Below are 27278 nucleotides of genomic sequence, written 5' to 3'. Positions count from 1 at the left end.
TCCCAACCCCCAGGACCTCAGAATGTGACCTTAGTTGGAAACAGGGTCTTTGCTGAGGTAATCAATGAAAACGAAGTCACTAGGCTAGGCCCTAATCCAATACGCTTGGTGTCCTTATAAAAAGGGAAAATCTGGACACAGAGACAGACGTCACAGAGAGAAGACGATGTGAAGACACAGGGAGCAGTCGGCCGTGTGCCTGGAGAGACGTATCTACAAGTCAAGGAATGTCGAGGATTGCGGGAAAGCACCAGGAGCTGGAAGAGACGAAGAAGGATCCTCCCCTGGAGCTGTCAGAGGGAGCACAGCCCTGCCAACACCTGGATTTGGGACTTCCAGCCTCCAGAACTGAGACAATATATGTCTGGTGTTGTAAGCCACCCTGTTTTCGGTACTTTGTCATGGCGGCCCTAGGAAACTAACGGACCCAGGTTCCCCGCAAATGACCAGAACCTAGAGAGACCCAAAAACCAGGGACCGGGGAGCACAGGGTGGTAAGAATGTCCCCTTTTCCCACCTGCTCAGCCTGATGCAGGCCACAGCGGGGGCCTTCAGAGCATGGAGCTATTTAGGACTGGGGTCAGCAACCCTCCCGGCCAGGGAAGGCCAAGTGGGAGGCAGCAAACACGAGCACATGAACGGTACCGACGCCAGCATGCGGCTGCATGGAGAGCCGGCGGTCGCAGGAAGACCTCCGGAAGAGACACCAGGAACAAATCTTAAAGGACAAACTGAGGCCAGGAGGCAAGGAGTGAAGGTGCTCAGGAGAAGACCAAGGACAGACACCTAGATCCCAAGGTGGGAGCTCGCGTGCACGGCCAAGGGCATGGATTATACCCTCAGCGTGAGTGTGACCAAAGAAATCGAGCAGGGGAGAAGAGATTTGCAATTCAGAGGGACCACTGTGGCAACAGGTGAGGAGGACTCTTGGCGCCTGTTCTAAGGGGAACGGTGAACAGTGGTGACGCCAAGTTAAGGAACACAGAAGCAAATGTTGGCAGAGACGAGTGGGCTCAGCTTTGACCCTGATGAGCTTGAGTTTAACCGCAAGCTATCCAGCTGGGGAGGGAAAGCTAACAGGCAGCTGGACTGCAAGTCTGACATTGAGGGAGAGCTCTGAGCAGGAGAAGATCTGGGAGTCATCTCCAGGGTGAGATGGCCATAAACACCCAGAGACCAGGATGAGCAGAGGGACACCCAGGGACCGGCCAGGGCTGCGGAAGCGTCGTCGTGATGAGGGTTCGGAGGAATGAACAGTGTCTAAGGCAGCAGAGCTCTGATAAGGCATAAACAACAGCCGAGATTCAGCGGCAGGGGCTCAGCGGCCGCTCAGAGCAGGGGAAGGTAAAAGTGCCCACAGGAGCGAGGGAGAGGTGAGGAAGTCCCTTCTGCAAACTCCCCAAAGTTTGGATAAGGACTTTCAGAACGTTTAGGAAGGAAGAGGAGAAACTCAGGATGAGCCAGAGGGTTCTAGGATCAAAGAACTCTTTTTTTTTTTTAATAAAGCATTTGCAAAATACAGAGACTACAGCTAGTAATATGAGACCCATGAACCGAAAATAAACTGATGTCACTACACCGATATATTTGCTTCACGTTTTATGGTAAGAACCAGTCTGGTGAAATGTAGAGGATCGAATGCAGGGGTTCATTTCTACCCCCTTCTGAAATCCCACTAAGACCCCAGTAAAAGGACCTTTTTTTAAAGAGCACAAACCCATAAGGAGAAAGAATGGCAAAGCCAACGGCAGCAGATGAGATAGGTCAACAGAACTGGGCAAAGGACAGATGTGGACAAGGGGCAACGACTGAGGGGTGGAGAACGCACAGGGGAAACGACGGGCAAGTGAATTCAAGCTCCAGGCTCCTGGCAGGGTCAGAACTTAGTGGGCCAGGTGCCTCGGAAGGTGGGGCTGTAAAGAGAGGCTGGTCACAGGCTCAGGGAGTGAGAGCCCAGCCCTGTCTCCCCAGCACATGTGGCCAGGGACCCTCCCAACCCCAGGAGAACGACAGCAAAGGCAAGGCCTCTGTAGTCACTCGCTGAATCTTCCCAACCACCCCTGCGACAGGTTCACCTGCCCTCCCAGGTCTAGAGCCATGGCAACTGAGTCTCGGGCAGGACAGATGGAGCCACAGGCCCAAGGCACACTGCCAGGAAGTGTCAGAGCCAGTGCACTGGTCATGGGCATCCAAGGCCTGCTCCTGACCACCAGGCGCCAGCGCCTGTCAGAAGACGAGAGGCTGGGTCCCTGGAGAGGCTCCATGAGGCCACGAGGCCCAGCCCAGGGAGAGGCACCAGACAGAGCACAGGGAATCACGGAAGGGCTACAGACAGATGGGGAGACTACAACCCCTCAGCTTCCACTAAGCGGTCCCCAGGCTGAGTACCAGGCCACACTGAGGACTCCTCTCTGGGAAACCCCGGCCCAAGACGGAAGTCCCATGGCTACTGACACCGAGGGGATGCGGAAGGAAAGAGGCTGCAGACCCCCCTCCCGAGGGTGACGACAATGGTACACAAGCCCCGGGCTCTCCAATCGGCTGTGGTGTCATCGTGTTTGATATGAACAGACACCCCCAAATCACCAGCTATTTGAGGAAGTTGCCAAAAAATTCACCAAAACAAATTGGGAATTAAAAAAAGGGACACTTTGAAGAGGAAAGTCATATAGAGAGCTGATACTTAGAAAAAACTATAATTAATCTCCTCAGAGAAGAGGAGCTATTGCATGGAGAGGCGGCAGCTATTTTAAAAAGGCAACGAGAAAGAGCTCTAGGAAATTAAAAATAGAGGTGCAGACATTTTTAAACATAATAAATAGAAGGATTAGAAGACAGTCGAGGACATCACTGAGAAAGCATAACAAAAAGACTGCCCTATGGCAAACAGGGGAAAAGGCAAGAAAATGCGAGACTGAGTCCAGGCAGCCCGGCACCAGCCCAGGGGAGCCGCAGTGAAAGTGGGGGTGTTATCCACGAAGGTTTCCTCGAGCTGAAGGCCGTGCACCCCAGGTTCTGAGGGCTCTCTGAGATCCCAGCACGAGGCCCAAAGTCCCACCTGGAAAAGGGCTCAGGAGGGATCCCACCAGCTTCCTGTATTAGCATCCCAGAGCTACTGTGACAAATTATCCACGGACTTGGTGTCTTAACGACCGAAACGTATTCTCTTTTAGTTTTGGAGGCCAGAAATTCAGCAGCAGTTTCACAGGGCCCAAATCGAGGTGCTGGCAGGGCCACACTCCCTCCAGAGGCTCTCGAGGAGCGTCCCTCCTTGCCTCCCCCAGCTTCCGGCCACTGCCGGAACGCCTCTGCTTGTGGCCACATCACTCCAGGCTCTGCATCTGTCATCACTTGGTCTTCTCTGCAGTGTGTCTCATCTCCTGCCTCTCTCTTCTGAGGACTCTTGTGATGGCATTTAGAGCCCCCTGGATAATCTGAGACCATCCCCCCACGTCAAGATCCTTACCTTCATCGCATCTGCAAAGACCCTTTTTCCCTATAAGGCGACACCTTCTGGTGCCAGGAATGAGGACTTGGATATCTTGGGGGCCATCGCTCAGGCTGCTATACTCCCAAAGAGGTGAACAAGAAGGTCACATAACAGCCTTCAACAGTGACAGGGAGCCGGAAGCTACTTCTGAGGGAAAATGTTCCCCAACCTAGAATTCTCTGCTCAATTAGACCATCAATCGAGTGTGGGACGGGACCGGCCCGGTGGCGCAGCGGTTTAAGTTTGCAGGTTCTGCTTTGGCGGCCCACGGTTCGCCGGTTTGAATCCCAGGTGTGGACCTACATGTTGCTTGGCCAGCCATGCTTTGGCAGGCGTCCCACATATAAAGTGGAGGAAGATGGGCACGGATGTTAGCTCAGGGCCAGTCTTCTTCAGCAAAAAGAGGAGGATTGGCAGCAGATGTCAGCTCAGGGCTAATCTTCCTCAAAATAAATAAATAAATAAAATTGTTTAAAAAATTGAATGTGGGGGCAAAATACAGACCTTTCAGACATGCCTGGCCAAGGAAAGTTTCTGCCCACGTGCCATTTGCCCAGGAAGCTCCTGGGGGACGGGCACGAACAAAACAGTGAGTAAATAAACCAAGACTGACAAAGGCTTGGGATCCAGCGCTGGGGAGCCAGCCCAGAAGGAAGCAAGGGGAACTCTCAGGGTCATGGCGAAGGAGATGCCAACGCTCCTGCTGTCCAATGGCCTAGAGGGCCACCACTCCAGACAACAGCAGAGGCCAGAGAGCTCCCAGGGGTGGGAGGTTCCCAAGTGTGGGGTTTAGGGGCGATTAAACGAACAAAAAGGCTGGATTACCTGATGTCTCTGAAAGAATGGAGAGGAGATGGCAATTTACAATCTGTCTGGGGATGAGAGAATGAGGCAAACAGTAACTCCAGGAAACTGAGAAGTTATACAAGAAAATGTTACCACGTATACACTGGTGCGTTGTCAAGTGTGAATGTTTACTTGATTTTCATAATCTAAAAACTGAAAACGTACTTTAAAACGGTTACATAACCATGCTGGGAGGAAGGAAGCCGGGAAAGTGGGTACACGTCTGGGGGCTGCAGGTAAAGCAAGCTCCATCTCCCCAAGGAGGAGGTCAACCAAGAGAGCCAGTGCCGTAGGAAACAGGAGGGAAGCAGCCAGGAATCAAAGAGACGGAGTGAGCCCGGGAAGAGGGCTCGGACAAAGGACTGGCCTTGAACTGCATGAAGAACGCCTCCCTCCTCTGAGACCAAAGCGCTTAAATTTTCCGGGACAGTGCCTGTGTACAATACCCCAGCGTCTGGCCACAGGCAGCTAGAAGGATGCGACCCAGGCGTCATCGCACACTGACTCGGCCCAGGGCTGAAATGACCAGTGGCTTTTGCTCTCTGGCTCTCTATGTCGAGACGCCTAGACATCACCCTCTGGGAGGCACAGCCGGAAGAGCAGCAGCCCAAGGAGACAAACGTGCCGACGCCTGGGCTTCCTGTTCACATCTAAACTCCCTGTGAGCCACAGCTGCTCCAGGAAGCAGGAATAATCAGTTCAAGCTGCATCAGAGATGACTGAGATTAAACGTGAAGAAAAATATCTGGCTGGTCAGATCAGCAGAAGATATAGATTAGAAAAAGCAGTGGCATTTCCCTCTGGGGGAATTTTTTAAAAATCTAGACGGTTTTCCAAATGAGTTGGTTTAGGTCAAATGATTCTTCCAGAATAGCAAATTGTCAGACTGATGGTAAGAGATTTCTTAAATTTCTGTTGTGATTATCTATCCTTGGAGAACGGGAAGCAAAGCAGTTTTCAACCTGTATTTTGGCATGTTCCGACAAAATGCTGTTTTAATATTCTTTCTTTAGAGGAAAAAAGCAAAAATTAGACAGGTTTGGAGTTCAGATACTAAGTATGTTTTACTTTAAACTATACCATGGATCAGAGATCTGTAGCCCTCAGCACAACCTGGCCAGAGAAAATGAGCAGCAAGACCAACTACTTCAGTCTCCTCCCAGGTTCCCGACTGCTCTCGACAATCCTGGCCAGCCTTTACCGTTATGCTGCTCGACACCCACCCCGCAGACAGCGCCGTGAAGGAAGGCATGGTGGAACCTCGCGCAGCGTGATCGCTTGGTTCCCCGGGTAAACTGATCTCAAAGTGCCAAGTCCATGAGCCAAGGAGATGGTAAGGGAATTCAATGGCAAAGAGCTTCAGTTCCTAGAAGGAAGAAAGTAAACAGCAACGCAGACAGGATGTGACCATGACTGCAGCTGCTTTTTCTCCCTATTCTTGACCCAAGAAAAGGTACCTTTGTAGCCCCGTGTCCTGACCTTTCACTCTCTGCTTTGGAATCTGAGCACAAAATCTGGGCCAGAGGCCTCCCAGAGACAGAGTCCTAGGCATCCGCTACTGCTAGTTTTATTCAAATGACCACAGCCCCACGGCAGTGTCCGGACCACTACCGGTGCCGTCTGCATGGACTTGCTTTTGAGGGACAGCCATTGCATTAAGGGCTGCACATTATCTCATTAATCATCAGAAATCTCATAAGGCAGTTATTATGGCCCCAGCTGTGTAAGTAAGGAAACAGAAACTCAGGAGAAAGAGCTTGGCCACAGTCTCAAAGCTGAACAGCACTCAGACCTGGTCTGCCCGTGGTCCTGAGCTGGCTCTCAGACATTGCCACTTTCCAGGAGCCGCCTGAGGGCAGATTTCAGATCTATCATGCTATCTGGGTTCCAGGTTAACACCCTCTCTCCTCCCTGCTTGCCAAGCTTCCTCAACCATCATGTTTGCCCCAGGCCACTCCTTGGCATCCCACCACTGAGGGAAGGAACTCCCCACCTCCCGCTGGATCAGAGTGACACCTACAGCACGTGGTCAACCCCCCCCCCCCCCCAACTTTCTCCAGGACTCCCTCCTCACAGGCACGCTGCAATCCCGGTGGGAGCCCCACAGAGCACCCAGCGGGTGCAGCAGAAACCTCCCCTGGGTTGTTCTGGAGTTCTGCACGAGCGACCAGAGTCTCAGATTCATGTTGGCCTTTACCCTGCAGTGCACGCCTGGCAGGGGACGGGAGCAGGGTGGCCTGCCAGGAGCTCACAGGCCCCTGCACCTGCTGGGCAGCTTCTGACTTGCCAAGATTCCCTTTCCAGCTCACGATTAGCAGCATTAGCAGCGGGGCTGTTCATTCGAACAGAATAGTTTCTTCTTAACGGTGAGAAGTTAGATTGCTGAAGAGTCCCGGAGGAGCAAGGACTGCCCTGCGAGAACCTGAGAGCCTTCAGGAAGCAGGGTTTACCGCTGAGGTAGGGAGTGAATTACGAGAGCGCCAGGTGACAGACTGCCTCTCCCGCCTCCCCAGTCCAGACCCAGAGGGTACCCGCTCCAGGACGCCTTCTCAGTGCCACTTGCCCCATCCGAGGGAAGAGCATGTCATACAATAACTACAAAAAAATAATTAAGAATAGCTGTCAGTGTCTGTTAAGCGCCAGGCCCTAGACGAGGCACCACCCAGGTCATTCCCCCCACACTTGTGAAGCAGGCGTTATTCCATTTGACAGTTTTATTGAGCTATAACTTGTGGACTATAATTGTCTTTAACAACAATATTCTATGGCTCTCTGCAGTTTATAAGGTACTTTAACAGACACTCTCATTTGCTACAACAGCAACCTTGACTAGGAGGAAAGGCAAGACTGTCTTCATTTTACAGATAAGGAAAATGGGGCTTTCCAGCCCCACCTGCTGCCCCCTCACCCCAGAGCCACTTCCTGAACTCAGTGCCACTCCCCGACACCTCAGTGTTCTTCCACGCAGCCCGTTTTCCTGGAACCGTGAGCGGTCAGCTCACTGGGTCAACGTCCCAGGAGCTGGAGCTTTGGAAGGGTAAAGGGAAAAACAGCCAAGGTCCTAGGGGGGCGGGGATGGTGGGGTGACGGTCAAGTGAGGTCAGGCAGAAGCCTCCCTCCATGAAGGACAGGAAGGGGCTTGACGAAGCAGAGAGGGGAGCCTTACGCCCCCATGAGCCACTGCAGACCCCACGCAACTGTCATTCCACGGAAAGGGCAAGGCCCGAGAGTCCGAAAACTCAGTTTCAAATTCTGGCTTTGCCAGCATCCAGTCATACGACTTTGCGGATTATTCTGTCCCTCTGGACCTGTAGGATACTGTGACATATAGGAAATGTATAACAGGATTTTTGTCCCTGGTTCCTGGCACAGAGCTCCTAAAACCCTTGTAATTTCCTGACTAGTAGGAGAGACAGAAACAACTTTTCTTATTCATAATGCGCCCCTTTCAACCACAGCTGAGTTTGTACTGACGCGGCGACTCCTGGCGGGCCGTAAATAGTGAGAATGGAGGCTGGCTGCCAGAGGACCATGTGACAAAGGGTTGGAACTCTCAGGTCCCCCTCTGGGGCGGGCAGAGCTGGAGATTGAGTCATCACCAATGGCCAGTGCTTCAACTAATCATGCCTACACAGTGGGACCTCCATAAAAACTCTCAACAACGGGGTTCAGAGAGCTTCCAGGTTGGTGAGCGCATCCATGTGCCGGGAGGGTGGTGCACCCCAACGCTATGGGGACAGAAGCTCCTACACTCAGGACCCTTCTAGACCTCACCCTATGTACCTCTTCACCTGGCTGTTTATCTGTATCCTTTGTAACAAACTGTAATAGTGGGTAAAGCACTCTTCTGAGTTCTCTGAGCAATTCTAGCAACTTACCGAACCTGAGGAGGGGATTGTGGGAATCTCCGATTTACAGCTGGTTGGGCAGGTGGACATGCAGTTGACATGTGGAGGAGGGGCAGTCTTGTGGACTGAGCCCTTCGCCTGTGGGGGCGGGGCTAACTCTGGGTAGTTGGGGTCAGACCTGGAGTGAACTGGAGGACACCCAGTTGGTATCTGCAGAGAACTAGAGAATTGGTTGGTGTGAGAAAAAACCCTACATATTTGGTGTCAGAAATGTTATGAGTAAAAAACACTTCAGAACGTCTTAGTCCATCTGTAAAATATGCTTATCCCCCCAGCACAGAGGGCTGATGATGAAGCGACCTGTTGAAAGTGACGCTTCAGACTGTCCCTCAGTTTCATAAACTGTAAAAGGCAATATATACTCAAAGGACCATGATGAGCCTTCATACAGCCAGAGCCATTAAGTGTTTACTGAGCACCTGCTGCCCATAACACACCCTCGAGGGACGGAGGATAACATAAAACATGGCCTCTGCCTTCAAGAACATAGCTGGTGAGAAGTCAAGACTAGCACACTGGAAATATAAGAAATATTAAACACATACGCTGTGCAAAGGAACTGCTTTGAGAGAAAAGGAAGATGGGGAAGCGTAAGGCAGCTGAGGAGAGCTCAGTGTCACGGAGGAGGGATTGACCTGAGTTCAGAGCAAGGATCCGCTCGACAGGCCCTGGCGGGTTGCCACGCCTGGCACACGAGTGTCAGCACCTGCTCAGCAAGTGGACAGGTGGTGAGAAGGAACGGAGGGGCCGGCCACCCTCTCCCTGCAAGTGTGCTCTCACCTAACTGGCTTAGGGTGAGGGTCGGGCAGCACCAAGGAGATGTTGATCAGGTGAGAAGTCTGGTATGGAACCAAGAGAAGATGAAGTTGGAGAGGTTCAGAGAAATGATAAGGAAAGAAAAAGCATTTGTTCACGCATTTATCAGCACTGATTAAGCCTCTGCAACACGCCAGGTACCTTCAGGCACTAGAGATACAGCCAAACAAGAGAGAAGAGGTCCCTCCCTCACGAAACTAACATCTCATTCTAGTCAGAAGCAGACCAAGTGCACAAACAAGGTCATTCCAGATCCTTCCGATGAATAAGTACTGTCTCCTTGCCTCAGACTTTCTCCTGGTGACGGGTCTCCCTTAGAGTCACCTGACAGAGAATCAAGTCATAGGACCACATCCCTCCATCCCTGGTCCAGAACATCAGAGAGAAAAGGCATGTCCCTTATCAATTCCTGATCTCAGGAAGTTTGGGACAAAGCAGAGGGAAACGTATGTCCCTCTGTCCACATCGGCCCAGAACCTCGCACTCACCTGTTCCTCGAAACACACACACACACACACACACACACACACACACACACACGCACAGAGCCAGTTTCTCCCTTATCCTTGAATTCTTATCCCATGACTTGGAAGAGAGTCTAGCCTGTTTGCAGTTGAAGATAAGAACCAGAAGCCATTTGGGGCCCTTATCAATGTCTCCTCCCCCTGAAATGAGGGAAAGGTTTTCTTCTAAACAAATGGGAGTTCTCTCCCTTTAGATCTGAGCAGTGAGTCCTGCTCCAATGCCAGAAATCTGTCTCCCAAAAGGCAGGTAGTTACACACTTTGCTTTCACTGCTGCCTAGGATATAATCACAAACTCACATCTTGAGGAGAGCTGATCTGGGCCCTTCAGTTCCCCAGATTCCTAAGGAAAAGTCAGGCCTTCCTGTTCTGCAGCTCCAGAGCGTTTCATCAAGGCCCGAGTTGGCCAAGGAGCCGAAGCACAGCCCACGTGGGCCCCTGGGCCCCTGGCCTGGTGCCGCACTCAGAGCAGACCCTTCCCCCGACCACTGGCAGCTTCACCATTTCCTCAAGGGACCCTAGTAAGGAAACCATGTGACCTTTCCCGCAACTGTCACCAGTACACAAAGGCATTCTGGCCCAGAGCTCTGGGACCCCTCGCCAATCTTCCCATCCCCAAGGTCTCGGGCAGAATGCATTTTCATTTTCAAGGAGGGTTTATCTACCTCAGGCTCCTCAGTTTTGCCCATCCCTGACCAGAACCGTCCCCAAGGACCAGGAGCAATGATCCTGCCTAGCCCTCCCCTGGATTCCTGCTCTCTAAGGACCTTCCCAAGAATCCCTCTGTCCTCTCCATTCCCAAGTACTAGAAGGCTGCCAAATTCTACAGAGAAAACAAACAGTGGCCACAGTGGCCCCACCCAGGACAGTGTGCCTCGAGGCCTCTGAAAGGTGGTCCTCTTACCGTGGCAGCTGGTCTGCTGAGCCCCAGGGAGGCCACGCTGTTCCTGGTGCTGCAAGACCCAAATCTGAGCCCTCTGCCCGCTGCCTGTTTATAATGGATGTTCTAGATTAAGCTTCTGTCAGTGACTTCCCAGAAGTGCCCCCTGTCCTACAGCTCAGAGGAGAGAGAGGCTGCTTGTGGGCCAATCTCCAGCCCAGGGGTAGACCTTGAACAGACTGTTCGAGAGAAGGAAAAAAAAAAAACAAAACCAGGTCAGGGGTGAGCTGGGAAGGGGCAGGCAAAAGCCACTGCCTCCAGGTTCTGGCGGAAGGATTAAAGGGCTGTGGTAGTTGGGTTTTACAAAGGAAAGAGGGCCAGGGCCAGGGATGGGAGAGGCAGCCAGGAGAGAGAGATTCTGGCCTCAGAAAAGGAGCAGAAGATCTGATGAGAGAAGAAAAAAATGAGGAGTCTGATGTCTTCCTCCTCCTGCTGAGACCTCACCATGCCTCAGATGTCCCCCTGGAAACTGGTGTCCTCACGGCCCTTTCTCCCCATGGAGCAAGGAGACTGGATTCCTCACTAGGGCACATTACCTAGGGGCTCTTGTGAGCCGTTGGCCCAGTATGACTTCATTAGCAAGGTTTTTAAATGCTTGAGCATACTATCAAACCCGGCCAGGTCAAGTCATTTAATGTACTGTTATCCCAAAGACCACTCCAGCCAAGAAGAGGAACAGAGTGCCCACCCACTGGGCACCACCCCACTATCGCCAAAACAGAAAACAAGCCAGGCTGAGCTCTGAGGAGAGTTCTTGGAGAAGGTGCAGTGAAGAACTCAGTGTTCTCTCTTTGCTTAGCTTGCTAAACGTCAGGGTTAATTAGTCAGAGAGGGCCTGCCCTGGCCCAGAGCACTCCCCGCCTGACAGGGCAGGCAGCATCCAGAGAAGTCAGTGAGCTGAGCCTGCTAATGAAACGCGGGCACGCCTGATGTGGGCCAAGTCCTAAGTCAGATGGAGGTCTGAATGCACAGGGTCTCCGCGACACCCGCAAGTTAAATGAAAATCCAGTGTGCGAGGGAACTTGCTGATTCCTCTAGGATCCAGGACCCGGACCGGCACAGGGACATACTTCTGTTTCCACCTCTTCTCCATCTTTCTCCAGAGCTGACAACAAGCAGCGCACCAAGGAAGGGTGCTAACCACTAATACACCCTGACAAAGGCAGGCAGCCGGAGATCCGGGAAGGTGAGGCCAGCATGACAGCCCAACTAGAGGCTCCGCCCAGGAATAGTAAGAGCGCACAGTCAGTGGAAGGCTGAGGTGAAAAACCAGCAGAAACTCTCTGCTGTGGGGCTACACGTTCCACACCGTAGCAAGCCTCGTCTTCCCCCAGCATCGGGACCAGCACTCGGTGCTTTCTCCGACTGGAGGCAGAGAGGAGCCGCTGACTCCCACATCTGCTTTGAGATGGGCCATCTGACTGGTGAGTTGCTGGGAAGGTGAGCTGGAGGGAAGAGGCAGCATCAGGCCGGCACACAAGCCTCGGCCTCATCCAGGAGTGAGGCCAGGAGCAAGAATGGTCTGAGGGACCAAAAAGAGTCCATTACTATATAGAAAAATCCCTAAAAATGCAAGCCCCTCTACAGTGACAGAAAGCAGAATGGTGGCGGCCTGGGCCTGGGGTTGGGGTTGAGGGAAGGATGGATTACGAAGATGCACCAGGCAACTCTTGGGGATGATGGCTATGTTCTTATCTTGATGGTGGTGATGGTTTTATGGGTGTATATGGATGTCGAAACTCATCAAACTGTAGGCTACAATATGTGCGGTTTATTGTATGTCAATTATACCCCAATAAAGCTAAAAAAAAATAATGGTCTGAGGGACACTTCTACAGGATGAGATCTTAGTCCGTTTTTTCAAGCGCTTTCACACACCTTATCTCAATCTCCCTATACCACTGGGAAGAAGACAGGGCAGAGACATTTATCCCCACTGATGGAGGGGAGGTGAAACCCTCACGACATGAGCACAGAGAACAGATTACCCCAGTGCAGGTCTCAGAAGGACTGGACAGTCCAACCCTACTTGGCAAAAGGTACACGCTCCAGGTGGGCACCCCTGGGCAGGAAGTGGCCACAATCAGCAAGGACCAGAACCTCTTGACCAGATGCTTTGGAGAAGCTATCGACAGTCAGGTCACAGAGGTGGGTGATGCTCAGGGCTCACGGAGGGTATATATCCAAAGAACATGAAAACATGAATGTGTAAAGATACATGCACCCCTATGTTCACTGCAGCATTATTCACAATAGCCAAGATTTGGAAGCAATCTAAGTGCCCATCAAGGGACGAATGGATAAAGAAGATGTGGTATATATACACGATGGAATACTACTCAGCCAGAAAAAAGATGAAATCTTGCCATTTGCAACAACATGGATGGACCTTGAAGGAATTACGTTAAGCAAAATAAGTCAGAGGGAAAAAGTTAAATACCATATGATCTCACTCATAAATAGAAGATAAAAACAACAACAACAAACAAACACAGATACAGAGATTAGATTAGTGGTTACCAGAGGGGAAGGGGGGAGGAAGGAGGGCGAAAGTGATTGAGTGGGCACATGTACGGTGATAGACGGCAATTAGTCTTTGGGTGGTGAACACGATGTAATCTACACAGAAACCTAAATATAATGATGTACACCTGAAATTTATATAATGTTATAAACCAATGTTACCTCAATAAAAAATAATAATAAAAAAATAAAACAGAAACATTCCCCCACAGCCAAAATAATAATACTGTATTGTATGCTGAAAGTTGCTAAGAGAGTGGATCTTGAAAGTTTTCATCACAAGAAAAAAAATTTGTAACTATGTGTGATGATGGATGTTAACTAGACTAATTGTGGTGATCATTTCACAAAATACACAAATATCAAATCATTATGTTGTACACCCGAAACTAATACAATGTTATATGACAATTATACCTCAATAAAAACAAAAAAGAAAAAAAGAAGTGAAATGAAGTGTGGTGTGCATTATTACATAGAAATAAGCAGCTAGCATGAGGGCCTAAGAAGCAATCGTCAGCCCTAAGCTGGTGGTGGGAGAAGGGGGAATTGGGTACCAGGAGGAGCATCACAGAGACTGAAAGATGAGGAAGAGACAGGTGGACTGGCAGGCAAGGAGGAAGGGGAAGCATTCTAGGAAGAGGGAGCGTGGTGACAGGGACGTCCCCTGGCTTTGAGTGTTCACAAGCTGCATAGCTTGGTGTGGCTGGGAGGAGATGCCAGAACAAGGCTGGGGAGAAAGGAAAGCTCCCCACCCCTCAGTGCATCAGAGGGAAACATAATCATCTGTGCCACTGTTTTCAATCTAAACAGAACATCCAGCATCCAAAAAGGCCGCAACTAACCTTCGCCACAGCTGTAAAATACCGCCAAGGCCACCAATTACTACTGCTCTATAGTTTTCTTTATCTTAGGAAAACAGAAGTGGGGGAGGGAGTAAGTCTCACTCAGTTAAACTGATGGCAAAGTTATTCACGGCTGTTCTGGTTCACGGGTCGCTCGGATGTGGAAAGAACACTGTTGACCCTGGGTGTGACACACAGGCCAGACTTCCCATCAGCAACTCCAAGCGGGAACTACATTGGTCTGTGCTCAGCTCTGGGGGTGGGGACAGGGCCAACAAGAGGCAGATCTTGCATTCGTCGCATGCCTCCTGTCTTGCACCACCAGGGCAGCTGGACCCCTCTAATGGCCTTGGTCTCTCATTCTCCATTACCCCAAATCCAGCCCCAGAGGCAGTGAGGGCTTATGACTTTTACGGAGCAAACCAGGCAGGTCAAATGTCTTTCATTTATTCAAAAAGCTTGTAAGGAATGTCCGCTGGGTAACAGAAGCGATGCTAGGTGCTATAGAGAAGGGAAGATAGAAGGTGATGGCCCCTACAGTTTAAGAGTTTTCACTCTGTTGACGGTGGAGGCTAGACCCACATGCAAAAAATTAGCTTCCACCACCAGAGGTAAGGGTCACAGGATAGAGCCTCAGGGTATGGGATCACAAGGGCTGTTTCCAGGCCTCTACTGTCTCTTCGCCACCCCCAGAAAGATGCAACAAGCCAACCACTTTGAGACACCAGCTCCAGGCCAACGAGCAAATGCTTCTGGGTTGATCCAACCCAACTCTAGTGTTGATGAGACTCACATTTTCGGAGAAAGCCCCCACTCCCTTCCTCCTCCCCACAACTCACACACCTTCCAGCACCACAACTTCCCTCTTTCCTCATCACAGCTTGAGCTCTGGGAACTGTGTTGAACTGCAGCCCCAACACGTAATTCGCTCTTTGACTTGGGTGTTTACATGACCCTCTGAACCTTGGTTTCGTGATCTGCAAAATACAAAATGATCTGAGTCATCCTGCAGGGTTGCTCTGAGAACTTAATGAGGTCATGTATTTTCCTTTTTTAAGTTTTTTTTTTAAGATTTTTTTTATTTGTCTCCTTTTTCTCCCCTAAGCTCCCCAGTACATAGTTGTATATTCTTCATTGTGGGTCCTTCTAGTTGAGGCATGATGCTGCCTCAGCGTGGTCTGATGAGCAGTGCCATGTCCGCGCCCAGGATTCGAACCAACGAAACACTGGGTCGCCTGCAGCGGAGCACACGAACTTAACCACTCGGCCATGGGGCCAGCCCCGAGGTCAGGTATTTTTGAAATACCTGCAAGAGTCTGGCACATTAGAGATGCCCAGAAAAACGACCCCAGTGGTCAGCCCTTGTGATATCAGCCTTAATCCTTATTTCTTCCCATCATGCCCTGGGGCTCAATATAAGAGAGGCAGAGACACAGACACAAACCCAGGGGACCAAAGATAAGGTCCCCTGCAGGATGACTGGAAGGAGCAGCAGGCTGTCAATCAGAAAAATCTTGGTCCTACCTCTGCTACCATTAACCAGGGCTGTGCCAAGAGGCAAGTCACCTCCCATTCTGGGATCATCAGGCCACGGATAGCAATGACCATGCCTTCTTCAAAAGTGCAGTGTGGACAAAAAATAAACCATACTACCAAAGTGCCAGGCCCTGTGGAGACTCAGTCTAGTGCAGAAGCAGAGAGTGGAGAAGCGCGGTTAATCCACATAAAGGTAAATCAATGTGCAGTGAGACAAACATCAAAAAGAATAAAGCACTGAGGAACAAAGTGAACAAAAGCAGTGCAAGACTAGTACACTGAAAACGGCAGAATGGCATTGAAAGAATTTAAAGACCTAAACAAAAACACCATATTTATGGATCAGAGACTTACTATTGTTAAGATGGCAATACTCTCCAAATTTATCTAGAGACTCAATGCAGTCCCTATCAAAAATCGCAGCTTACTTTATTTGCAGAAACTGACCAGATGATCCTAAAATTCACCTGGGACTGCCAAGGAACCAGAACAGCCAAAAGAATCTTGAAAAAAAACATAGTTGGAAGACTCACACTTGCCAATTTCAAAACATACTACAAAGCTACAGTAATCAAGATGGTATGGTGCTAGGATATGGATAGACATACAGATCAATGGAATAGAATTGAAAGCTCAGAAAACCCTCACATTTACAGTCAATTGATCTTCAACAGGATGCCAAGACAATTCAACAAATGGTGCTAGAACACCTGTATATCCACATGCAAAAAAGGATGAAGCTGGACCCTACCTCCCATCATTTACAGACATTCACACAAAATGGATCAAAGGCTTAAATGTAAGGGCTAAAGCTATAAAACTCTTAGGAAATATAAATCTTCATGGCATTGGATTAGGCAATGGTTTCTTAGCTAGGACAGCAAAAGCACAAGCAACTAAAGAAAATATCGATAGGCTGGCTGCATCAGAATAAAAAACTTCTGCGCTTCCAAGAACACCAGCAAGAAAGCGAAGGGATGACCCAGAGAACGGGAGAAAATTTTTACAAATCATACAATCTGAGGAAAGGTCTAATATGTAGAATATAAAGAACTCTTACAATTCAACCATAAAAACACAAACAACCAAATTAAAAATGGGCGAAAGATTTGAATAACCATTTCTCCAAGAAGACATACAAATGGCCAATGGCACATTAAAAGATGCTCAACATCTTTAGTCATTAGGGAAATGCAAATCAAAACCACAAGATACTACTTCCTACCCACTAGAATGGCTATAATCCAAAAGACAAACAAGTATTGACGGAGACATGGAGAAAGTGAAACCCTCATACACTGCTGGCGGGAATATACAAGGGGGCAGCCACTTTGGAAAACTACTTGGAGTTCCTCAAATGATTAAACACAGTTACCATATCATCCAGCTCCTAGATCTACACACAAGAGAAATGAAAACATATGTCCACACAAAAACATGTTTATAATTGATCACAGCAGCATTGTTCATAATAACCAAAAAGTGGAAACAACCCAAATATCCAGTTGATGAATGGATAAACAAAATGTGGTATAGCCATACAATGGTTTATTATTCAGCAATAAAAAATGAAGTACTATTATTTTCTACAAAGCGGAGGAAACTTGAAAGTATCTAATTGAAAAAAGCTGGACACAAAAGGCCACATATTATATGATTCCATTTATATGAAATGTCTGGAATAGGCAAACCCACCGAGACAGAAAGTAGACTGGGTTGCCAGGAGGTGGTGGGGAGCGGTAATAGAGAGTGACTGGTAGTGGGCGCAGGGTTTCCTTCCAGGGTGAGGTGAATGCTCTGGAATTCCATAGTGGTGACAGTTGCACAACACTGTGAATATACAAAAGCCACTGAATTATACACTTTAAAAGGGTAAATTTTACAGTACAGTCACGCGTCACTTAACAATGCGGATACGTTCTGAGAAGTGCGTCATTAGGCACTTTCGCTGTTGGGCGAACATCATAGAGTGTGCTTACACAAACCCAGACGATATAGTCTACTACACATCTAGGCTACATGGTACTAATCTTATGGGATCACCATCACAGACATGGTCCATCATTGATAGAAATGTCGTTATGCGGGGCATGACTATATGTGAATTATATCTCAATAAAGCTGTCATAAAAATGAATTTAAGTAATGCACGGGGGTTGGCCCCGTGGCCGAGTGGTTAAGTTCGCCTGCTCTGCTTCGGCGGCCCAGGGTTTCGCCGGTTCGGATCCTGGGCGCGGACATGGCACCGCTCGTCAGGCCACGCTGAGGCAGCGTCCCACATAGCACAACTAGAAGGACTCACAACTAAAAAAAAAGGAAAAAAAAAAAATACAACTATGTACTGGGGGGATTTGGGGAGAAAAAGCAGGAAAAACAAAAAAAAAAGATTGGCAACAGTTATTAGCTCAGATGCCAATCTTAAAAAAAAAAAAGGAATGCATGTTAAAGCTTCTTGAAAAGTGAAAATCTGTGTACAAATAAGTGTTTTGTGTTTGCTTTGTAAACATCAATCACAAGTCTATATGCTCCTTGACCTCAGAGACTCTTCTAGCAGGAGGAGGAAAGCTTCCTGTAGGCAAAGCAAATTCAGTGCTGTGTTCTTCCAAGATGTGGCACCCTCATTTATATTTATTAATTCATTTAAAAGTCACAATAATAAACATATTACAACTTAACATAAATACGTTTAGTAAAACAACCATACTTAACAAAAACTTAGTGAGAAGAGCGGTCTTGTTTTACATTTCTGCAAATCTCTTTAACGTCCAGCTTAATAGAAGACACTGGACCCTCATTTCTGCACCTCTCTGTTCAATCTGTTGTAATAGGCAATGTTTTTGAAGAAAATCTGGACTCCCCCAGACATGTAGTTGCAAAAAGGAGGAATATTTTAAATAGCCTTTTCAGACAATGGTGGGTACTCCTGTTTGATACTACACCAAAACTAACAAACGGTGGTTAATTACAATACGAATTACGAAACCCTATGAACTTTAACGTGCTCTGTTTTTAAAATCCACTGGCCTTTCTTGAATCTCACAGGGGCCTTTCACCCAACATGATTTTGTAACCTCATGCACTGGTCATTTGGAAAATATTGCTTCACTGAGTTATGCTGATCTTCAAGATGCTGACACATTCGATAATAAAAACGCCAAGATGTCACGTGTGTAATACCACCACCAATCTCACCAGAACACGCTTTAAGAATTGAGAAGCTGTTGAGCCCATGATGACGAATACAAGTTTTCCAAAATTCTAATTTTTGCTTGAAAGCTCTAATTTTACCATTGGCAACAAATACTTTTAGTTCTTTTCTTTGAAGCAACAGGCTCACTACATTCATTTTTGAGAAAAAGTCTGTCAGATATCCAAGTCTGAATAAGCACAGCTGTCAGCTGTTCCTTCAAGTAAAAACAGCATCCCCTGAAAAAATGGCTAGTCCACCTCACAACTCACACAACCCCAGGAGCGCCTCTCCTCGGGCCAACCAACGCAGTCCTGGTGCAATGTTTGCTCCCCATCTCGTCACACGGAATGTTAAAGACGTGTCCACAAGCACAGAGAATGCAGAAAAGAATCATTTTTACTGCTTCCTCGAGGCCAGTCCTCGGTGAAGCTGGCCCTTCTGAACCACCAGTCCGTGGGGTGAAGGGCTCCGTGCCCACCAGGCGGTCTGCTGCCACAGCCCTGACTCCTGCAAAGGCGCCCACAGTTTTGCCCACCACTGCTTTGCACAAAATGCACAATTGCATGGGTGCAAACGTCTACACAGCGGAAAAGGCACGTAACCTTTTGGTATTATTATGGAAATCGTTCTGACTCTGGGACCCCCTTGAAATGGTCTGGAAGACCTGCAAGGGCCCGGGGACCCCACTTGCAGAACCGCTGGTCTACGAGGCCACTCCCTGTGGACTGAGAGAAGGGAAAACCAACTTTAAAACAAAACAAACAGCCCTCTTCACTTTGTGACATAAGAAGAGGCACCAGAGGCGAGTGAAGGCCAGGAGGTGACTCCCGTACCATCAGGGCGCTGGGCTGACCTCAGTGCACTATTTTGACAGCCTTAAAGGGCCTTGGAGTTTCAGCTGAACAGATTGCATCCTGTGATTTCAAAACCTAACAAACGAGCTCTCTGCCTGTTTTCGCTCCGCCCCCACACCACCTTTCCATTCTCTGACCTCAACACAAACGAGGCACATTCAGTTCTTGGGATTGTCCTCCTGCTCCACACGAGAGGGGGTGACGTGGTGAACACGTGTGGCTGGGAAAGGAGAGCAACAAGACGAGAAAGAATGGAAGAAGCTAGCCAGTACCACCATCTGGCCTTGGCCCAGTGGCCCTGCTTTGGCTCACCGGGGGCGGGGAGGGGGCTTTCCCACCAATTCTCCGCATTCCCACCACATTCCCCTCCTGCCAGTTCGGAGCTGGCCTAGATTCCTGCCCACTAGCCCCTTAGTTCAGTGTTAACAAAGGCGTTTTCCCCCCTTTTCCTTCTCCCAGAGCAAAGGTCTCCCAGGAAGACCCCTTTTCTCAGCACCTCAGTTATCAGCTTCCACCCGGCAGCGGCAGCGGCAGCAACCAACACAAGACCCCACGTTGGCTCAAAGCCCCTACCCTCCCGGGATCTGCAGTAAAACAATGTGAGGTCAGGGTGGGAAGAGCTTTCTCATGGAGACAAGACTGTTGCAAGCGCAGCAGCAGAAGCCTGCCCGACGGAGCCGAATGCAAACAAAGCGCCATTCAGGCCCCAGGGACCAACAATAGGCCCTTATCCTCTGCTCCGCTCCAGGCCAAGAGCTGCCGAGCAGAGCCAGCCGGGCCCAATGGGTAGCCTCTGGGCAGGGCTACCCCTAGGATGTGTGGGGTCCCAGGCAAATATCTCGGGGGGACGCCTTCATCTATATAAAAAACTGGGGTCACTCCAACTTAGTGCGCTTGCAGCACCATTTTGACGGCCCAATCTACCATGATCCTACAAAAGAAATACTGTGGCCACCCCGGTGCTGCTCTCCTGGAACTGGGCCCTGGACATGGGGCTCTGGGACAACCCCCTAGGAATTCTGGTTGTCCTTGCACAGGATAGAGGGTTGAGAGCACCCAAAAGGGGCTGATGGATCTCAGGCCAGGTTTGGCCCACCAGAACGGCACTGGAGGGGGACTTAGGAGATTGAGAGGAGGTACTCCAAAGTGTGGGGCCCCCTGAGGTGCCGAGTTCTGAGCAGGGCCACTCACGCCTGGCCTTAAGGGGGCACTGGCCTTGCGGGCACAGCTGCAGTCGGGGGCTTGAAGGGTTAAAGAGGGCTGCCTAATCTAGGGACTCACAGCCCGGGTACTTCTTGTTTCCTGGTCACCAAGCACCTGGACAACCGGGATGCACCCCCCCTCTCCTCCACCTGTACTCTGATGGTATCCGAAGGTGGTTTGTCTTGAATTTCACACCTCATCCTGCCCAGTCTCTCTCAGTAAGGTCAACAGGTGAGAGGCCAGAAAGAAAGACACCACGAAGACTACTGGGAGTTCTCTGAAGGAAGGACTGAGCATGCTCAACAAATGTGAGGCGAGAACAAGAGAATCCACAGACTGATAATCCACAGCCAGGCAAGAAGGCATTTAATTCAGGCTGTCCCCTCGGGGCACTTGTGCCATCACCTCGGTGGCACCACAGGGGCTGGTTAAGAGTAGGCAGTGCCACACGGGGTCCTAGGGTGCACCTGTGGGAAGGGGCTCACCAGGTCAACAGACAGACAGCTCTAAACCGAGTCCAGACAGGGCGGGGGAGGCGGGGCTACCATAGCTCCTCCCACCGTCCACTCCAGTTCACTGAGTCTGTGACGCTGAAACCTGCCTACGGTTCTGTGTGTTCTGCCAAGATCTACGCCCAGCGGCTGCCTGCTGTGGAGGCAGATAACTCCTCTCCGGCCAGCCCACACCCACAGGCCCCCCGGGATAGGGCTCTCTCCTTCCCCACCGTGCTTCCCTCTGCAGCACTTGTCACAGCTGTCATTAACCAGTGACTGGCCTTCTGCCTGTCTCCCCTGAGGACAGGAGATTGCCTTGGTCTTTCTGGTTCCCTGCTGGGTCTCCAGCATGTAGCATGGGGCCTAGAACACAGAGAGTGCTCAGTAAATAGTTGGGGAGAGCAAATGCAAGTCTCTCTTGGCCACACAGTGGCCCCCGGAAGCTGAGGGCTAGCTGCAAAGCAGGCCGTGCCCAGAGCCCATGAAGACCGAGGGCTCCAGGGGTGACTCCGCTCCATCCCGCAGAGGGCTGTGCCGGGGGCCGTCTCTTCAGTGGAGGCTCCTGGAAGGGGGGCAGTTGGCCTCAGCGAGCCTCACGGGAAGCACTTCCTGGGGAGGCACACTGCCACAACAGATATCGTGAGGTCTCACGCTAAAGGAACAGAGAGGGTGATGAGGTAACAGTCCTGGCCCTGAGGAGCAGACACAGGGAGGAGGAGGGGCTGGTTCTAATCCTGTGAGGCCCCAGATTCAGTCAGTCCCCCTTCTCCTTTCTAGGTCCTTGCCTAGCCTGCTCTACCAGCTCTGCTCACATCTTGTAGCATTTCAAGCGAACTGCTAGCTACCCTTCCTCTCCAGAGTGGCTCAGCCGGTCTCTCCCTCAATGCTCTTCATACCACCCACCCCCTCTACCTCACCCTCCTCCTCATCCCCTAAAACAAACACAACAACCTGCCTTTCCTTTAGCCACCCACAGATTCTGCTAGAACTCACTCTACTGCTGGTGGGACTGGCAAGAACGAATGACTTTTCCCTCATTTACCTGTCAACCCCCAGGCTTTCTGTGCATGGGCCCAGCTTCCAGGGAAGGCACCAGGTTCTCATTCCCCAAATCCTCACTGAGCGCTCCCACCATTCGGCCCAGGCCACTGTCCTCCCTTAGCAATGGGCAGGCCAGGTTCGCAGCTGTGGACAGAAGGCCTGTTCTGCTTGTTGCCAAGTAGTTTTACATGTACAGTCTGTGCTCCTAACAAGGTTAAGAAGAGACTTACCTGCCAAGGGACATGCTAGCTAGAGGCAGCAAGGAGCTCAGCCCATTGCCTGGCCCGAGACCACAGCTTACTCACCCAAACTGAGCAGAGCAGGGAACCAAGTAGGCACTCGGTCAATGTTTACGGAACCAGTACACTCTGAAGGGAGATGAACACGGCATCACAGAACATATAGGAGATTTGGTGGCAGAACACCGGGATCCCAGGCCTGGCTCTTTGTCACCTCAGGGAAATCACCTGCCACATGAGACCCGTAACCCCCCTCAGGAATGTATGTGAAGGTACTTTCTACCTAAGGATCTATGCACACTGGTATCGGCTTCCAGAGATGGCCCCTCACCTTTGCCTACCTGGGATGAGGAGTTCAAGGGTATGGAGAATTGATAAGCTAAGAAAAGAGGCCAAGTCTGAAATTCCAGAACTAAGCTCCACGGAAAACTGGAACGGGGCCGGGAGGACTGACCACATTTTATAGTGGTTGATGTGTTTGTTGCTTTGTACATTGTTCTCAGGCTTTGCCTGGTATGCGTGAGTTTTGCCTTAGCGAGACCTAAGCTTCAGAGTAACCTAACACCTAAATAAATGCTTGTCAACTGCTCGGATGGCTAACAAGGGAGAGATTATTTTTTGGCTGAACTTGGATGACCTGGGGTAAGAGGCACGTCAGCACGGCCTGAGCCTTCTGGGAGAGCAGCACTCGTAGCCCAGGGCAGCTGCGGGGAAAGGTCCTTCAAAGGGCTGCTGAGAGCTGGGGCGGTCCAGGAGGACTCCTGCTAGAGGAAGGGGTGAACCAAGCCCACAGCTCTCCCCTCAGTCAGCACGTGTTCTTACCCCTTAGGGAGCGCCTGCCATCCACTGCAAAATCTCCCCCAAATCGCAACACTCCCTAGCAGCAACCTGTGAGCTCTCTAAGTGGTAAGGAAAACAGCAAATGAAATCTTTTTTCCTCCTTCTAAAGAATTTTTCATTAAAGAAAACTTCACGTGAAGGCCATCAGAATTCTTATTTCCACCCGCAGCTCCTGCAGAAGGGAGTTAAACAAACCACCAGGCCTCAGGTCTTCTTGAGTCTACACTGCTGTTAACATTTCTCCTTCTAACATTCTCTTTTTGGGAGTGTGGGTGGGAAGATGAGAGCAAAAAGAATAAATAAATAAGAGAATGAACAAAAGGCTTCCCCACCCCCTAAGCCTCCAGGTGTTGTGCTCACCCGGGCCTCCAAGCAGAGCCCCACCAAGTGGAGAAGGCCCAGGAGAGAGGACAGCAACACTCAGGTCTTCTCCCTGAAGATCTCGTCTATCCAAAAGTGCCTCCTCCGTCTATCCAGAAGTGCCTCGACTTGGGCAGCTCAGAGAGAGCTAGACCAAGCCCCACAAGCCTCCAGCACCCACACAAACCAGAGGGTTTCAGGAGAGTCCCGGGAAAAGACTCAGACAATTCTGGTATCATGGACCCAAGTGGACTGTCTCAAGCCACTGGGTTAGTCTCAAAGGGGAAAATGAATGAGGAAAGTTTTTCATTTTCAAATTCTCCCTTCACTCGCACCCTTAAAGAGCATCTCTGCAGAACCTGGGTGTGGCTTCCTGCATGTCGATGTCAGAGACCCTCCTGAGACTCAGGGAAGGAAAGAGAAGCCATTGGCTGGGTGGAAGGGTCAGAGGGAAGGGTAGTGACAACAGATGAATGGGCTCCAGGCCAGAGGCAGTGAATGGGCCAGTCCTGTGGATCTGTGCTAGGAATAGCAAACAGATAACAAAGGGGTAGGGGTCGGGGTGGGGGGTGGGAGGGATCTAACTCTCGTGCTGAGAAAACAATGAGGCCTGGCAGTGAGGGGCCCTGTCCAAGCTCCCCCTTTGAATGAGGTCAGAATCAAAATCTAGGCCTCACCTCTTTGGCAAAGAGATATTGTATTACTTAAGAGGAATATCTAAGTTTATAAAATGGGCATTCAGGTCAAAGGCACGTCAATGACCCAAACTTCTTCAAGTGATACAGCTTTGATATCAGATGCAGCCTTGAGAATATACGCTGCCACAGGGCCTGGCACAAAACATTTGTTGAACAAATATATGGATAAATGGATTCAGAATGAGGCTGGTTCCATCTGGAATAATCAGATTAGCAGAGACCGAGAAAAGGTTCATGTGTAAGTAATAAGGGACAACTGAGCTTATGTTAACATGAATATACCACGCCTCTAGCTGGGGCGTAGAGGGAAGAGGAGGGGAGGAGGGGAAAAGCAAGGGAGATGTGTTCTCAGAGTCCACATGCCAACAAGATGAATTTCAGCTGGCTCAGAAGACACTCTGCAGAAAGGTGCCAGGCTATTCATCAGCAGGGCCATCAACCCCAGATCTCAGAATATGGGGCTGGGACAAGGCGGGGGTTGGGCAGGAGAAATGGCATGAACCTAAAACCAGGTGCATAAAGTGGCAGTCGCAGGAAGGCCTGTCTCCTAGGAACCTGTCTGCAGCTCCAGAAAGAGCAAAGGGCCAACTCTAAGCAACGGTTTCCCATCAACGCCAAGACTCTGAGAGGCACCCCTCTGTCTTCACTCTCCCCTCCTCCAAGCAGCCCTAGCCCGTCACGTCTTCCTTCTACCGAGAATCAGAACTCTGACCTCCTCAGGGAATGGCGCTGGGCCTGGACTCAAATTTAATTTGTTCAGTGCAGAGAAATACACGCATGTGACAGAAGAAATGTGGCAGAGGACAAGCTGCTTTACCGGGTCTGGGGCTCGACTGCCCCCAACTGCATCCGTTTATCGCTTGCCTCCCCTGCGTCATGAGAAAGACAACCCACTTTGACTAGGGCATCGAGGGGTGTGGCAACAACCTTGTGAAAAAAACTCAACTGCTTGCCAAAAAAACTTCTCCTTGACATTTCTTCAAATCCCTAGGCAGGATTATCTTTATCTTCACCGTAGCCTTAAAGAAGAAGCATTCTAGAGAGGAAATAAAAGCGAAAAGAGAACAGAGGCCAAGGATAACTTTGTAAAACAGATGAGAACCAAGATGTGCTGAACAAAGTACGCTGCTCCCAGACCCCAGGCATCGTGTCAGATACTAGCGGGAAGGAAAACTAAAAGGAAGCTGGAGGCTTTGAGAAGAGCACAGAAATGACAGAGAAAACATGCAGCCATTCAGAGAAATAAACAAACAGCATTCTGGCTTGGGGTATGTTCTGTTCTGTTGCCACTGGCATGACAGCTTGGGCATGGGTGTTGGGGCAGAGAGCCGAGTCTGAACCTGAACTCTGTCACTTTGTGGCTGGACGACTTTGGGCAAGTGTTCACCCTCTGGAGCCCCCGTTTCCTCAAGGGAACACCTTCTACCTCCAGAAGAGACGAGAGCGGAGCAGAACGAACGTAGCTGCCATTATTAAATTTAGCTGCCATTATTATTTTACTGTTGTAATCTTTCGTATAAATTTAGTTCTAAATGAGGAAAAATCAACCAGCAGATACAAAACCACCTATGAATTCTGATCTCATTTCCCCACACTTGGGAACTCTCCCTGAGAATTTCAGACTGACAGCCTCCACAGGGAGGAAGCTGCCTGCCCCCTACATCATTCACAAAGGAGCTCCTCCCCTAAGCCCACTCGGTTAAATAGGAAAAAGGAGACCTAGCACCTTCCTAATTACAGTTCTCCTGTGCTGGTGAACAAGGGTGAGGGTCCCTCTGTCTACATAACGCCCACCCAGTACCTACAATCCCAGAATAGATTTTCTGAAGAAATTCTTAATTTAAATCAGCGGGGAGAGGGTGGGAAATAGGTGTTGGGGCTTGAAATCTAAGTAAACAATAATGACAAGAAGGATGAAGAGGTAGCTATCAATAGCGTACTTTCAGTCAAGAAATAGCTGCCCCATCCTAAGATTCAAACATTCTGTCAGTCATCAGCATCAGTCAGGAAAAGCAACGGCCACCAACTCAGCTGGACCTGAATCTACAACTCCAGGAAGAAGTACCCGGTCTTCCTCTGCTCTCCCCTTTCATTTCCTGTCTCCGGCCCACATCCCTACATGGCTGCAGGTAAGATGGACATGAGTCGTTTACCATCCACAGGAAGCGGAGAGCCACCGGCCTCTCCATCACTGTTAGTTTCACTCTAGGTCCTGGGCTCGAAGCTCACTCGGATGTACTGTCTTGTCCAAGTTTGCTCTTAGCTAAAAAAGGGGTTTCGGACAAAGATGCAGAGAGTAGGAGAGAGTCTTCATTCCTGGAAAAGAACTCCCAAGAGAAAAGCAAGACACAGGTCAGCAACATCAGCTTCCTAAATAGAGAACAGCTGTCACTGTTACCGCGTCTCATCTCTTCATAAATAGAGATCGGCCCGTCCCTGCCACCATGTCCCACCTCAAGGTTGCTGAGCAATGAGTGCAGCAGGGAAAGGGGCCAGACACCACGGGACAGCAAGAAGGGAGGCGAGTGAACATCTCTGCCGCGCACGAAGGGCAAGGGAGAAGTCTTAGAAGCCACTAGCTCCTCGCTGCAAAAGAGCTATGTCCTAGAGGAGGGTTTTAAATGGGTCACAGAAAAGCACACAGCTTCGGGATGTCAGAAAATCAGGAGGCAAAGAGAGAGAGACGGACAAAAGTTAGGAATTGAGGGCGTTGACTTGGTAGAACAAATAGCAAAAGCTCTCCTTCTTACTACAAACAAGATCACTGTGATCTTTGGATAACAAGATAAGGGCATCCTCGGCCTTTGTCTCAGAGAGGGCATCTACGAAGCCACTTGGAAGGAAATAATGAAAGCCAGGCAAACTCAAGACGCAGAGAAGACAATGAAAAGAACATAGGCAAGATAGATTAAAAAAAAAAAAAAAAAAAAAA

General features: G+C 49.8%; 1 protein-coding gene across 9 annotated transcripts in view; it reads right to left on the bottom strand.

The window, feature by feature from the left end:
• Positions 1–27278, bottom strand: part of PC (pyruvate carboxylase) — a 90145-nt gene that overhangs the window by 34092 nt on the left and 28775 nt on the right. The window contains exons 1-2 of one of the 9 annotated variants that reach the window (XM_046643831.1): positions 14735–14781; positions 8215–8404 (exon numbers count right to left, since the gene is read on the bottom strand). The exons of 3 other annotated variants lie outside the window; for them this stretch is intronic. In XM_046643831.1, the coding sequence (XP_046499787.1) occupies positions 8215–8404; positions 14735–14766 (222 nt within the window). In that variant the 5' untranslated portion in view covers positions 14767–14781. Of the gene's footprint in view, positions 1–8214; positions 8405–10487; positions 10635–10967; positions 10986–14734; positions 14782–22514; positions 22578–27278 lie in introns of those variants that run through there. 5 more of the 9 variants (XM_046643832.1, XM_046643833.1, XM_046643838.1 and 2 more) reach the window with 5 other exon arrangements.

This window comes from Equus quagga, chromosome 17 (assembly GCF_021613505.1).
Source record: "Equus quagga isolate Etosha38 chromosome 17, UCLA_HA_Equagga_1.0, whole genome shotgun sequence".
NCBI lineage: Eukaryota > Metazoa > Chordata > Mammalia > Perissodactyla > Equidae > Equus > Equus quagga.
This window is presented reverse-complemented; position numbering and strand designations above follow the sequence as displayed.